The sequence below is a fragment of the Oncorhynchus keta genome, chromosome 3 (genome assembly GCF_023373465.1).
Source record: "Oncorhynchus keta strain PuntledgeMale-10-30-2019 chromosome 3, Oket_V2, whole genome shotgun sequence".
In the NCBI taxonomy this organism is placed as follows: Eukaryota; Metazoa; Chordata; class Actinopteri; order Salmoniformes; family Salmonidae; genus Oncorhynchus; species Oncorhynchus keta.
In genome coordinates, this window is record NC_068423.1 from 28,547,750 (window position 1) to 28,563,384 (window position 15,635).

General features: G+C 40.6%; 1 protein-coding gene and 1 long non-coding RNA gene across 13 annotated transcripts in view; one reads left to right on the top strand and one right to left on the bottom strand.

Annotated features, from left to right (window-relative positions):
- Positions 1-15,635, top strand: part of LOC118379311 (calpain-2 catalytic subunit-like) — a 42,886-nt gene that overhangs the window by 22,232 nt on the left and 5,019 nt on the right. The window contains exons 12-20 of the mRNA XM_052495462.1: positions 2,018-2,029; positions 2,308-2,400; positions 2,565-2,683; positions 6,779-6,815; positions 6,961-7,026; positions 8,424-8,481; positions 8,588-8,652; positions 9,470-9,538; positions 14,944-15,022. Of these exons, the coding sequence (XP_052351422.1) occupies positions 2,018-2,029; positions 2,308-2,400; positions 2,565-2,683; positions 6,779-6,815; positions 6,961-7,026; positions 8,424-8,481; positions 8,588-8,652; positions 9,470-9,538; positions 14,944-15,022 (598 nt within the window). The remainder of the gene's footprint in view (positions 1-2,017; positions 2,030-2,307; positions 2,401-2,564; positions 2,684-6,778; positions 6,816-6,960; positions 7,027-8,423; positions 8,482-8,587; positions 8,653-9,469; positions 9,539-14,943; positions 15,023-15,635) is intronic.
- On the bottom strand, positions 7,094-8,417 carry LOC127915378 (uncharacterized). Of its 12 annotated transcripts, none has more exons than XR_008091205.1 (4): positions 8,331-8,417; positions 8,120-8,169; positions 7,568-8,044; positions 7,094-7,181 (listed from the first exon to the last, which is right to left on the bottom strand). It is a non-coding gene; the product is annotated as an uncharacterized LOC127915378 (long non-coding RNA). The 12 variants fall into 12 exon arrangements; XR_008091239.1 differs by lacking the exon at positions 8,120-8,169 and adding an exon at positions 8,269-8,299 and having other exon boundaries at positions 7,568-8,032; XR_008091233.1 differs by lacking the exon at positions 8,120-8,169 and having other exon boundaries at positions 7,568-7,970; positions 8,002-8,032; positions 8,269-8,417.

A 15,635-nucleotide genomic window follows, 5' to 3' on the forward strand; every position in this document is an offset into this window, starting at 1 on the left:
GAAGCTCGTCAATCAACTATTCTGCTCCACTCTGTTCTGTTAATATCAAATCCAAACCAAATCCAATTGTATTTGTCACATGCGCCCAAATACAACAGGTGTAGACCTTACAGTGAGGAGGCAGGTAGCCTTGTGGTTAGAGTGTTTGGACTAGGAACCCAAAAGGTTGCAAGTTCAAACCCCCGAGCTGACAAGGTACAAATCTGTCGTTCTGCCCCTGAACAGGCAGTTAACCCACTGTTCCTAGGCCAGTTAACCCACTGTTCTCCGGTAGACCGTCATTGTAAATTAGAATTTGTTCTTAACTAACTTGCCTAGTTAAATAAAGGTAAAATGAAAAATGTGAAATGCTTACTTACAAGCCCTTAACCAACAATGCAGTTTTAAGAAAAATAAGTGTTAAATAGAAAATAAAAGTAACAAATAATTCAACAGCAGCAGTAAAATAACGATGTGGAAGCTATATGAAGAGTGCAGAGTCAATGTGGAGGCTATATACAGGGTGTTACGGTACAGAGTCAATGTGGAGGCTATATGAAGAGTACAGAGTCAATGTGGAGGCTATATACAGGGGGTACCGGTACAGAGTCAATGTGGAGGCTATATACAGGGTGTTACGGTACAGAGTCAATGTGGAGGCTATATACAGGGTATTACGGTACAGAGTCAATGTGGAGGCTATATACAGGGTGTTATGGTACAGAGTCAATGTGGAGGCTATATACAGGGTACGGTACAGAGTCAATGTGGAGGCTATATACAGGGTGTTACGGTACAGAGTCAATGTGAAGGCTATATGAAGAGTACAGAGTCAATGTGGAGGCTATATACAGGGTGTTACGGGTTCAGAGTCAATGTGGAGGCTATATACAGGGTATTATACAGAGTCAATGTGGAGGCTATATACAGGGTGTTACGGTACAGAGTCAATGTGGAGGCTATATACAGGGGGTACCGGTACAGAGTCAATGTGGAGGCTATATACAGGGGGTACCGTACAGAGTCAATGTGGAGGCTATATACAGGGTGTTACGGTACAGAGTCAATGTGGAGGCTATATACAGGGGGTTTATCTGTCTATCTCTTTATACAGAGTCAATGTGGAGGCTATATACAGGGTGTTACGGTACAGAGTCAATGTGGAGGCTATATACAGGGTGTTATCGGTAAGAGTCAATGTGGAGGCTATAGACAGGGGGTACTGGTACAGAGTCAATGTGGAGGCTATATACAGGGGGTACCGGTACAGAGTCAATGTGGAGGCTATATACAGGGGGCTACCGGTACAGAGTCAATGTGGAGGCTATATCACACCTTTTAATTACAGAGTCAATGTGGAGGCTATATACAGGGGGTACCGGTACAGAGTCAATGTGGAGGCTATATACAGGGGGTACCGGTACAGAGTCAATGTGGAGGCTATATACAGGGGGTACCGGTACAGAGTTCAATGTGGAGGCTATATACAGGGGTACCGTACAGAGTCAATGTGGAGGCTATATACAGGGTGTTACGGTACAGAGTCAATGTGGAGGCTATATACAGGGTGTTACGGTACAGAGTCAATGTGGACCTATAGACAGGGGGTACTGTCGCTCTGCCCTGAACAGGCGGTACAGAGTCAATGTGGAGGCTATATACAGGGGTACCGGTACAGAGTCAATGTGGAGGCTATATACAGGGGGTACCGGTACAGAGTCAATGTGGAGGCTATATACAGGGGGTACCGGTACAGAGTCAATGTGGAGGCTATATACAGGGGTACCAGTACAGAGTCAATGTGGAGGCTATATACAGGGGGTACCGGTACAGAGTCAATGTGGAGGCTATATACAGGGTGTTACGGTACAGAGTCAATGTGGAGGCTATATACAGGGGGTACCGGTACAGAGTCAATGTGGAGGCTATATATAGGTGTACTAGTACAGAGTAATATAATGGTAATATAATGTCAATATAATTCAACAGGATTCATCTACGTTGATTTACAACTCTTGTTCCTGCTTTTCTCTTACAGGTTCCTGATGAGGTATGTGTTCATCAATCAAGTCATGCAAATAGATCCAATCCAGTCTGTAATGAGGTCGCCTGCTCTGTGCATTATACGATATCCTACAATATCTTATTTCTTTATCACGCCTGGTTGGTAACCCACGGTTGATTTATCTGTCTATCTCTTTATCTAAACTGCCTATCAGCTTTCTATTCATCTATTTTCACATCAATTGCCCCTCATGATGAATGTTTGTCTGAGGACAATGGTAGCGATCTCTCTCTCTCTCTCTCCCCTTCCCTCCACTTCCTCAGTATAAGGGTCAATCTAACATCCACCTGGGACCAGACGTGCTGCTGAGACAAAAACACGTGGCCATGAGCAGCACCTTCATTAACACCAGAGAGGTATATAGGTCGGCTGCTTGTAAAGTGGGTTACAATTTTAATCACACCTTTTAATTAAGAAAGAATGCTTTGATTTTGAAGGAGCTTGAAGGGAACTTGGCTGTTATCCTGAAACCTTATTCTACATTCGAACTTTAATTGTAGTTTGTTTTGTTTTTCTGTAGGTGTGTGACCGTTTCTGCCTTCCCCCTGGGGAGTATGTCGTCATCCCCTCCACCTTCCAGCCTCACAAGAACGGCAGCTTCATCCTCAGAGTGTTCTCGGAGAAACACGCAGCCACCAGGTACGTTCACCTCTAACCTCCTACACACCATGGTCCTGTATAGAAACAACTCCTAGTCCTTAATATGATCCTGTCTAGAAACAACTCCTAGTCCTTAATATGGTCCTGTCTAGAAACAACTCCTAGTCCTTAATATGGTCCTGTCTAGAAACAACTCCTAGTCCTAATATGATCCTGTCTAGAAACAACTCCTAGTCCTAATATGATCCTGTCTAGAAACAACTCCTAGTCCTTAATATGATCCTGTCTAGAAACTCCTAGTCCTTAATATGATCCTGTCTAGAAACTCCTAGTCATTAATACGGTCCTGTCTAGAAACTCCTAGTCCTTAATATGGTCCTGTCTAGAAACAACTCCTAGTCCTTAATATGATCCTGTCTAGAAACTCCTAGTCCTTAACCTCCTAGACACTATGATCCTGTTTAGAAACAACTCATAGTCCTTAATATGATCCTGTCTAGAAACTCCTAGTCCTTTAATATGATCCTGTCTAGAAACTCCTAGTCCTTAACCTCCTAGACACTATGATCCTGTTTAGAAACAACTCATAGTCCTTAATATGATCCTGTCTAGAAACTCATAGTCCTTAATATGATCCTGTCTAGAAACAACTCCTAGTCCTTAACCTCCTAGACACTATGATCCTGTCTAGAAACAACTCCTAGTCCTTAATATGATCCTGTCTAGAAACTCCTAGTCCTTAATATGATCCTGTCTAGAAACAACTCCTAGTCCTTAAGAAACAACTCCTAGTCCTTAATATGGTCCTGTCTAGAAACAACTCCTAGTCCTAATATGATCCTGTCTAGAAACAACTCCTAGTCTTAATATGATCCTGTCTAGAAAAAACTCCTAGTCATAATATGATCCTGTCTAGAAACAACTCCTAGTCCTAATATGATCCTGTCTAGAAACAACTCCTAGTCCTTAATATGATCCTGTCTAGAAACAACTCCTAGTCCTTAATATGATCCTGTCTAGAAACAACTCATAGTCCTTAATATGGTCCTGTCTAGAAACTCCTAGTCCTTAATATCGTCCTGTCTAGAAATAACTCCTAGTCCTTAATATGATCCTGTCTAGAAACAACTCCTAGTCCTTAATATGATCCTGTCTAGAAACTCCTAGTCCTTAATATGATCCTGTCTAGAAACAACTCCTAGTCCTAATATGGTCCTGTCTAGAAACAACCCCTAGTCCTAATATGATCCTGTCTATTAACAACTCCTAGTCCTTAATATGATCCTGTCTAGAAACAACTCCTAGTCTTAATATGATCCTGTCTACAAACTCCTAGTCCTTAATATGATCCTGTCTAGAAACAACTCCTAGTCCTTAATATGATCCTGTCTAGAAACAACTCCTAGTCCTTAATATGATCCTGTCTAGAAACAACTCCTAGTCCTAATATGGTCCAGTCTAGAAACAACTCCTAGTCCTTAATATGATCCTGTCTAGAAACAACTCCTAGTCCTTAATATGATCCTGTCTAGAAACAACTCCTAGTCCTAATATGGTCCAGTCTAGAAACAACTCCTAGTCCTTAATATGATCCTGTATAGAAACCACTCCTAGTCCTAATATGGTCCTGTCTAGAAACAACTCCTAGTCCTTAATATGATCCTGTCTAGAAACTAAGTGCCTAGGGGAAGGGGCTATGGGGCTTTTCCATGAAGTGCCTAGGGGAAGGGGCTATGGGGCTTTTCCATGAAGTGCCTAGGGGAAGGGGCTATGGGGCTTTTCCATGAAGTGCCTAGGGGAAGGGGCTATGGGGCTTTTCCATGAAGTGCCTAGGGGAAGGGGCTATGGGGCTTTTCCATGAAGTGCCTAGGGGGGGCTAAGGGGCCTAGGGGAAGGGGCTATGGGGCTTTTCCATGAAGTGCCTAGGGGAAGGGGCTATGGGGCTTTTCCATGAAGTGCCTAGGGGAAGGGGCTATGGGGCTTTTCCATGAAGTGCCTAGGGGAAGGGGCTATGGGGCTTTTCCGTGAAGTGCCTAGGGGAAGGGGCTATGGGGCTTTTCCGTGAAGTGCCTAGGGGAAGGGGCTATGGGGCTTTTCCATGAAGTGCCTAGGGGAAGGGGCTATGGGGCTTTTCCATGAAGTGCCTAGGGGAAGGGGCTATGGGGCTTTTCCATGAAGTGCCTAGGGGAAGGGGCTATGGGGCTTTTCCATGAAGTGCCTAGGGGAAGGGGCTATGGGGCTTTTCCATGAAGTGCCTAGGGGAAGGGGCTATGGGGCTTTTCCATGAAGTGCCTAGGGGAAGGGGCTATGGGGCTTTTCCATGAAGTGCCTAGGGGAAGGGGCTATGGGGCTTTTCCATGAAGTGCCTAGGGGAAGGGGCTATGGGGCTTTTCTGTGAAGTGCCTAGGGGAAGGGGCTATGGGGCTTTTCCATGAAGTGCCTAGGGGAAGGGGCTATGGGGCTTTTCCATGAAGTGCCTAGGGGAAGGGGCTATGGGGCTTTTCCGTGAAGTGCCTAGGGGAAGGGGCTATGGGGCTTTGCTGTGAAGTGCCTAGAGGAAGGGGCTATTGGGGCTTTTCCATGATGTGCCTAGGGGAAGAGGCTATGGGGCTTTTCCATGAAGTGCCTAGGGGAAGGGGCTATGGGGCTTTTCCATGAAGTGCCTAGGGGAAGGGGCTATGAGACTTTTCCGTGAAGTGCCTAGGGAAACGGGATAAGGGGTTCTTTAATGAAATACCTAGGTTGGAGGGGCTAAGGGGAAGGGCCAACAGGTTGTTTCTGGACAGGGCCAATATGTGCAGGATGTTGGTCATCACAATTTTTAACAGCTTGCAATGGATTCTGATAGCACTGTTCATCTACAAGCTTATACCCCCACCTAGTGGATAAAGAGTGTAACTAAAACAAACTAGCTGTTACCTCCACCTAGTGGATAAAGAGTGTAACTAAAACAAACTGTTTATCATCGAGTTGACAACCCCACCTAGGCAAGTCACTTAAGAACAAATTATTTTTTTCAATGACGGCCGAGGAACAGTGGGTTGTTCAGGGGCAGAATGACAGATTTGTACCTTGTCAGCTCGGGGGTTTGAGGGGGTTTGAGGGGGTAGGCTACCCTGCCGCCCCAACACTCTAACCACTAGGCTACCCTGCCGCCCCAACACTCTAACCACTAGGTTACCCTGCCGCCCCTACACTCTAACCACTAGGCTACCTGCCGTCCCTACACTCTAACCACTAGGCTACCCTGCCGCCCCTACACTCTAACCACTAGGCTACCCTGCCTCCTCTACACTCTAACCACTAGGCTACCCTGCCGCCCCAACACTCTAACCACTAGGCTACCTGCCTTCCCTACACTCTAACCACTAGGCTACCTGCCGCCCCTACACTCTAACCACTAGGCTACCTGCCGCCTCTACACTCTAACCACTAGGCTACCCTGCCGTCCCTACACTCTAACCACTAGGCTACCCTGCCGCCCCAACACTCTAACCACTAGGCTACCTGCCTTCCCTACACTCTAACCACTAGGCTACCTGCCGTCCCTACACTCTAACCACTAGGCTACCTGCCGCCTCTACACTCTAACCACTAGGCTACCCTGCCGCCCCAACACTCTAACCACTAGGCTACCCTGCCGTCCCTACACTCTAACCACTAGGCTACCCTGCCGCCCCAACACTCTAACCACTAGGCTACCTGCCTTCCCTACACTCTAACCACTAGGCTACCCTGCCGCCTCAGGGATAAAGAGATTAACTGAAACAAACTGTGTATCTACTAGCTGATACCTCCACCTAGTGGATAAAGAGTGTAACTGAAACAAACTGTGTATCGACTAGCTGATACCTCCACCTAGTGGATAAAGAGTGTAACTGAAACAAACTGTGTATCGACTAGCTGATACCTCCACCTAGTGGATAAGGAGTGTAACTGAAACAAACTGTGTATCGACTCGCTGATACCTCCACCTAGTGGATAAAGAGTGTAACTGAAACAAACTGTGTATCGACTAGCTGATACCTCCACCTAGTGGATAAAGAGTGTAACTGAAACAAACTGTGTATCGACTAGCTGATACCTCCACCTAGTGGATAAAGAGTGTAACTGAAACAAACTGTGTTATTCCAGTGAAATGGGCTCGGTGGCTGCTGAAGAGGTGAAGGAGGTAAGCTGTTGACCTACTCCTTAGTTGTTCCCTTATTCATTCCAGAGTCTATTGTTAATATATTCAGAACGACTGTTTTCTCGACTGTCTTTTATGAGATAATATATCCAAAATATGCTCATTGATCAACGTCTATTCTCTCCAGATTAAAGTGGCAGAGAAAGATGTGGATCCCAATTTCAAGCAAATGTTCAAGCAGATCGCCGGCAGTGTAAGTTGACTGCTTTACACACAATAATGACCTGAGTTGACTGCTTTACACACAATAATGTCCTGAGTTGACTGCTTTACACACAATAATGACCTGAGTTGACTGCTTTACACACAATAATGACCTGAGTTGACTGCTTTACACACAATAATGACCTGAGTTGACTGCTTTACACAATAATGACCTGAGTTGACTGCTTTACACACAATAATGACCTGAGTTGACTGCTTTACATACAATAATGACCTGAGTTGACTGCTTTACACACAATAATGACTGCTTTACACAATAATGACCTGAGTTGACTGCTTTACATACAATAATGACCTGAGTTGACTGCTAATGACCTGAGTTGACTGCTTTACATACAATAATGACCTGAGTTGACTGCTTTACATACAATAATGACCTGAGTTGACTGCTTTACATACAATAATGACCTGAGTTGACTGCTTTACATGACAACTGCTTTATGACCTTTACATACAATAATGACCTGAGTTGACTGACTGACTTTGACTGCTTTACACACAATAATGACCTGAGTTGACTGCTTTACACACAATAATGACCTGAGTTGACTGCTTTACACACAATAATGACCTGAGTTGACTGCTTTACACACAATAATGACCTGAGTTGACTGCTTTACACACAATAATGACCTGAGTTGACTGCTTTACATACAATAATGACCTGAGTTGACTGCTTTACACACAATAATGACCTGAGTTGACTGCTTTACACACAATAATGACCTGAGTTGACTGCTTTACACACAATAATGACCTGAGTTGACTGCTTTACACACAATAATGACCTGAGTTGACTGCTTTACACACAATAATGACCTGAGTTGACTGCTTTACACACAATAATGACCTGAGTTGACTGCTTTACACACAATAATGACCTGAGTTGACTGCTTTACACACAATAATGACCTGAGTTGACTGCTTTACATACAATAATGACCTGAGTTGACTGCTTTACACACAATAATGACCTGAGTTGACTGCTTTACATACAATAATGACCTGACACTGCTTTATAATAATGACCTGAGTTGACTGCTTTACACACAATAATTGACCTTTACACACAATAATGACCTGAGTTGACTGCTTTACACACAATAATGACCTGAGTTGACTGCTTTACATACAATAATGGCCTGAGTTGACTGCTTTACACAAATAATGAATGACTGCCTGAGTTGACTGCTTTACACACAATAATGACCTGAGTTGACTGCTTTACACACAATAATGACCTGAGTTGACTGCTTTACATACAATAATGACCTGAGTTGACTGCTTTACACACAATAATGACCTGAGTTGACTGCTTTACACACAATAATGACCTGAGTTGACTGCTTTCTATTTCTTGAACAGGACGGCGAAGTGACTGTCTTCGAACTTGTTGAAATTCTGAACAAAGTTTTCGCTAAAAGTAAAGACATTTTCAATAACTTTCTAAATTATAATAATTATATATATTATTGAACCTTAGAATTAATGTTATTTCAACTGAATTATTTTATCCCGATGGCTTCCAGGGGCCGACATCAAGACGGAAGGTTTTAGTCTTGAAACTGGACGACACATTGTCAGTCTTCTAGATGTATCCTTAACAGTTACAAAAACTATTTCCTTTTATGTCTATATCTTGATTTGACACCTTCACAGATGTTTATACTGCTCCATGCAGTTTTATAACCTGGTCCCAGATCTGTTTGTGTTGTCAAGCCAACTCCTATTGCCATTGGTGTCAATAAGACTAGCCTGGTCCCAGATCTGTTTGTGCTGTCTAGCCAACTCCTATTGCCATTGGTGTCAATAAGACTGGTCCCAGATCTGTTAGTGCTGTCTAGCCAACTCCTATTGCCATTGGTGTCAATAAGACTAGCCTGGTCCCAGATATGTTTGTGCTGTCTAGCCAACTCCTATTGCCATTGGTGTCAATAAGACTAGCCTGGTCCCCTGGTCCCAGATCTGTTAGTGCTGTCTAGCCAACTCCTATTGCCATTGGTGTCAATAAGACTAGCCTGGTCCCAGATCTGTTTGTGCTGTCTAGCCAACTCCTATTGCCATTGGTGTCAATAAGACTGGTCCCAGATCTGTTAGTGCTGTCTAGCCAACTCCTATTGCCATTGGTGTCAATAAGACTAGCCTGGTCCCAGATCTGTTAGTGCTGTCTAGCCAACTCCTATTGCCATTGGTGTCAATAAGACTAGCCTGGTCCCAGATATGTTTGTGCTAGACCAGGCTAAACATTTTCTACAAAGAGGCAGTAAATTGTTCAAATGATGCCTGATGTACATTTGAACCAATCAATATATACATGAGTCATGCCACACATAGTGAACACCCATTGACATCGACGATGTTTGAGAACTTCCTGTACCTTGTAGGTTACGAACCTTGACATCTGTCTCCAGAAAGATGGAAATTCCAAGTTGGGACTGGTTGAATTCCACATGCTTTGGATGAAGATCCAGAAATACTTGGTATGAGTGTTGGTGTTGTTGTTGTACAGGTCTCACTGGATCATGTATCATTGAGTTTACTAAATCATACTGTGATGAGTCTACTGTTTACCCCTGGGTGAATCCTAACTTCCATTGACATCTATTAAACTACCAGTGACATCTATTAAACTACCAGTGACATCTATTAAACTTCCAGTGACATCTATTAAACTACCAGTGACATCTATTAAACTACCATTGACATCTATTAAACTACCATTGACATCTATTAAACTACCATTGACATCTATTAAACTACCAGTGACATCTATTAAACTACCATTGACATCTATTAAACTACCATTGACATCTATTAAACTACCAGTGACATCTATTAAACTACCAGTGACATCTATTAAACTACCATTGACATCTATTAAACTACCAGTGACATCTATTAAACTACCAGTGACATCTATTAAACTACCAGTGACATCTATTAAACTACCAGTGACATCTATTAAACTACCATTGACATCTATTAAACTACCAGTGACATCTATTAAACTACCAGTGACATCTATTAAACTACCAGTGACATCTATTAAACTACCAGTGACATCTATTAAACTACCAGTGACATCTATTAAACTACCAGTGACATCTATTAAACTACCAGTGACATCTATTAAACTACCATTGACATCTATTAAACTACCAGTGACATCTATTAAACTACCATTGACATCTATTAAACTACCAGTGACATCTATTAAACTACCATTGACATCTATTAAACTACCATTGACATCTATTAAACTACCAGTGACATCTATTAAACTACCAGTGACATCTATTAAACTACCATTGACATCTATTAAACTACCAGTGACATCTATTAAACTACCAGTGACATCTATTAAACTACCATTGACATCTATTAAACTACCATTGACATCTATTAAACTACCAGTGACATCTATTAAACTACCAGTGACATCTATTAAACTACCATTGACATCTATTAAACTACCAGTGACATCTATTAAACTACCAGTGACATCTATTAAACTACCAGTGACATCTATTAAACTTCCAGTGACATCTATTAAACTACCATTGACATCTATTAAACTACCAGTGACATCTATTAAACTACCAGTGACATCTATTAAACTACCATTGACATCTATTAAACTACCATTGACATCTATTAAACTACCAGTGACATCTATTAAACTACCAGTGACATCTATTAAACTTCCAGTGACATCTATTAAACTACCAGTGACATCTATTAAACTACCAGTGACATCTATTAAACTACCAGTGACATCTATTAAACTACCATTGACATCTATTAAACTTCCATTGACATCTATTAAACTACCAGTGACATCTATTAAACTACCATTGACATCTATTAAACTACCAGTGACATCTATTAAACTACCAGTGACATCTATTAAACTACCAGTGACATCTATTAAACTACCAGTGACATCTATTAAACTACCAGTGACATCTATTAAACTTCCAGTGACATCTATTAAACTACCAGTGACATCTATTAAACTACCAGTGACATCTATTAAACTTCCAGTGACATCTATTAAACTACCATTGACATCTATTAAACTACCAGTGACATCTATTAAATTACCAGTGACATCTATTAAACTTCCAGTGACATCTATTAAACTACCAGTGACATCTATTAAACTACCATTGACATCTATTAAACTACCAGTGACATCTATTAAACTACCAGTGACATCTATTAAACTACTATTGACATCTATTAAACTACCATTGACATCTATTAAACTACCAATGACATCTATTAAACTACCAGTGACATCTATTAAACTACCAGTGACATCTATTAAACTACCATTGACATCTATTAAACTTCCAGTGACATCTATTAAACTACCATTGACATCTATTAAACTACCAGTGACATCTATTAAACTACCAGTGACATCTATTAAACTACCAGTGACATCTATTACACTTCCAGTGACATCTATTAAACTACCAGTGACATCTATTAAACTACCAGTGACATCTATTAAACTACCATTGACATCTATTAAACTACCATTGACATCTATTAAACTACCAGTGACATCTATTAAACTACCAGTGACATCTATTAAACTTCCAGTGACATCTATTAAACTTCCAGTGACATCTATTAAACTACCAGTGACATCTATTAAACTACCAGTGACATCTATTAAACTACCATTGACATCTATTAAACTTCCATTGACATCTATTAAACTACCAGTGACATCTATTAAACTACCAGTGACATCTATTAAACTTCCAGTGACATCTATTAAACTACCAGTGACATCTATTAAACTTCCAGTGACATCTATTAAACTACCATTGACATCTATTAAACTACCAGTGACATCTATTAAACTACCAGTGACATCTATTAAACTTCCAGTGACATCTATTAAACTACCAGTGACATCTATTAAACTACCAGTGACATCTATTAAACTACCAGTGACATCTATTAAACTACCAGTGACATCTATTAAACTACCAGTGACATCTATTAAACTACCAGTGACATCTATTAAACTACCAGTGACATCTATTAAACTACCAGTGACATCTATTAAACTACCAGTGACATCTATTAAACTTCCATTGACAGCTATTAAACTTCCATTGACATCTATTAAACTACCAGTGACATCTATTAAACTACCAGTGACATCTATTAAACTACCATTGACATCTATTAAACTACCAGTGACATCTATTAAACTACCATTGACATCTATTAAACTACCATTGACATCTATTAAACTACCAGTGACATCTATTAAACTACCAGTGACATCTATTAAACTACCAGTGACATCTATTAAACTACCAGTGACATCTATTAAACTACCAGTGACATCTATTAAACTACCATTGACATCTATTAAACTACCAGTGACATCTATTAAACTACCAGTGACATCTATTAAACTTCCAGTGACATCTATTAAACTACCAGTGACATCTATTAAACTACCAGTGACATCTATTAAACTACCATTGACATCTATTAAACTACCATTGACATCTATTAAACTACCAGTGACATCTATTAAACTACCAGTGACATCTATTAAACTACCATTGACATCTATTAAACTACCAGTGACATCTATTAAACTACCATTGACATCTATTAAACTACCAGTGACATCTATTAAACTACCATTGACATCTATTAAACTACCATTGACATCTATTAAACTTCCAGTGACATATATTAAACTACCATTGACATCTATTAAACTACCAGTGACATCTATTAAACTACCATTGACATCTATTAAACTACCAGTGACATCTATTAAACTACCAGTGACATCTATTAAACTACCAGTGACATCTATTAAACTACCATTGACATCTATTAAACTACCATTGACATCTATTAAACTACCATTGACATCTATTAAACTACCAGTGACATCTATTAAACTACCAGTGACATCTATTAAACTTCCAGTGACATCTATTAAACTACCAATGACATCTATTAAACTACCAGTGACATCTATTAAACTACCAGTGACATCTATTAAACTACCAGTGACATCTATTAAACTTCCAGTGACATCTATTAAACTACCATTGACATCTATTAAACTACCAGTGACATCTATTAAACTACCAGTGACATCTATTAAACTACCATTGACATCTATTAAACTACCATTGACATCTATTAAACTACCAGTGACATCTATTAAACTACCAGTGACATCTATTAAACTTCCAGTGACATCTATTAAACTACCAGTGACATCTATTAAACTACCAGTGACATCTATTAAACTACCAGTGACATCTATTAAACTACCAGTGACATCTATTAAACTTCCAGTGACATCTATTAAACTACCAGTGACATCTATTAAACTTCCAGTGACATCTATTAAACTACCATTGACATCTATTAAACTACCAGTGACATCTATTAAATTACCAGTGACATCTATTAAACTACCAGTGACATCTATTAAACTACCAGTGACAACTATTAAACTACCAGTGACATCTATTAAACTACCAGTGACATCTATTAAACTACCAGTGACATCTATTAAACTACCAGTGACATCTATTAAACTACCAGTGACATCTATTAAACTTCCAGTGACATCTATTAAACTACCAGTGACATCTATTAAACTTCCAGTGACATCTATTAAACTACCAGTGACATCTATTAAACTTCCAGTGACATCTATTAAACTACCAGTGACATCTATTAAACTTCCAGTGACATCTATTAAACTACCAGTGACATCTATTAAACTACCAGTGACATCTATTAAACTACCAGTGACATCTATTAAACTACCAGTGACATCTATTAAACTACCAGTGACATCTATTAAACTACCAGTGACATCTATTAAACTTCCAGTGACATCTATTAAACTACCAGTGACATCTATTAAACTTCCATTGACATCTATTAAACTACCAGTGACATCTATTAAACTACCAGTGACATCTATTAAACTTCCAGTGACATCTATTAAACTACCAGTGACATCTATTAAACTACCAGTGACATCTATTAAACTTCCAGTGACATCTATTAAACTACCAGTGACATCTATTAAACTTCCAGTGACATCTATTAAACTACCAGTGACATCTATTAAACTACCAGTGACATCTATTAAACTTCCAGTGACATCTATTAAACTACCAGTGACATCTATTAAACTTCCAGTGACATCTATTAAACTACCAGTGACATCTATTAAACTACCAGTGACATCTATTAAACTACCAGTGACATCTATTAAACTTCCATTGACAGCTATTAAACTTCCATTGACATCTATTAAACTACCAGTGACATCTATTAAACTACCAGTGACATCTATTAAACTACCATTGACATCTATTAAACTACCATTGACATCTATTAAACTACCATTGACATCTATTAAACTACCATTGACATCTATTAAACTACCAGTGACATCTATTAAACTACCATTGACATCTATTAAACTACCATTGACATCTATTAAACTTCCATTGACATCTATTAAACTACCAGTGACATCTATTAAACTACCATTGACATCTATTAAACTACCATTGACATCTATTAAACTACCATTGACATCTATTAAACTACCATTGACATCTATTAAACTTCCAGTGACATCTATTAAACTACCAGTGACATCTATTAAACTACCATTGACAGCTATTAAACTTCCATTGACATCTATTAAACTACCATTGACATCAGTGCATGACTAAGGGAAAATGTGACTAAATAGAAGTTCAGATGTAGGACCGCCCCCCCCCCCCCTCAGTATGTATTAACTGTGTAATATATGTTTCTCTGTTCTGATTGGACCTCATGCTGTGGTTGGTATCTTCAGGAAATTTTCAAGAGTTACGACTCAGACCGCTCTGGAACTATGAGTTCACATGAGATGAGAGGTGCTCTGACAGAAGCAGGTAACACACACGGTTTTTTTGGGGGGGGGGTCGGGTGCTGCGGTGGCTGTGGGGGGTGTGGGTGTTGTGGGGGCCGCAGGGGGTGGCAGGAGCTGTGCGTCCTACACCACTGCCCTCATGTGCAACTGATCATTATTTTCTTAAATCTATCCAGGAACCCCCTGTAGATAGGCAAGGTACCCCCTGTAGATAGGCCAGGTACCCCCTGTAGATAGACCAGGAACCCCTGTAGACGGGTAAGGTACCCTCTGTAGATAGGACAGGAACCCCTATAGACGGGCCAGGTACCCCCTGTAGAAAGGCAAGGTACCCCCTGTAGATAGACCAGGTACCCCCTGTAGACAGACCAGGTACCCCCTGTAGATAGACCAGTTACCCCCTGTAGACGGGCCAGGTACCCCCTGTAGACGGGTCAGGTACCCCTGGAGACAGGTCCGGTACCCCCTGTAGATAGGCCAGGTACCTCCTGTAGATAGGCCAGGTACCCCAGCAGATAGGCCAGGTACCCCTGTAGATAGGACAGGTACCCCCTGTAGATAGGACAGGTACCCCCTGTAGATAGGACAGGTACCCCCTGTAGATAGACCAGGTACCCCCTGTAGATAGACCAGGT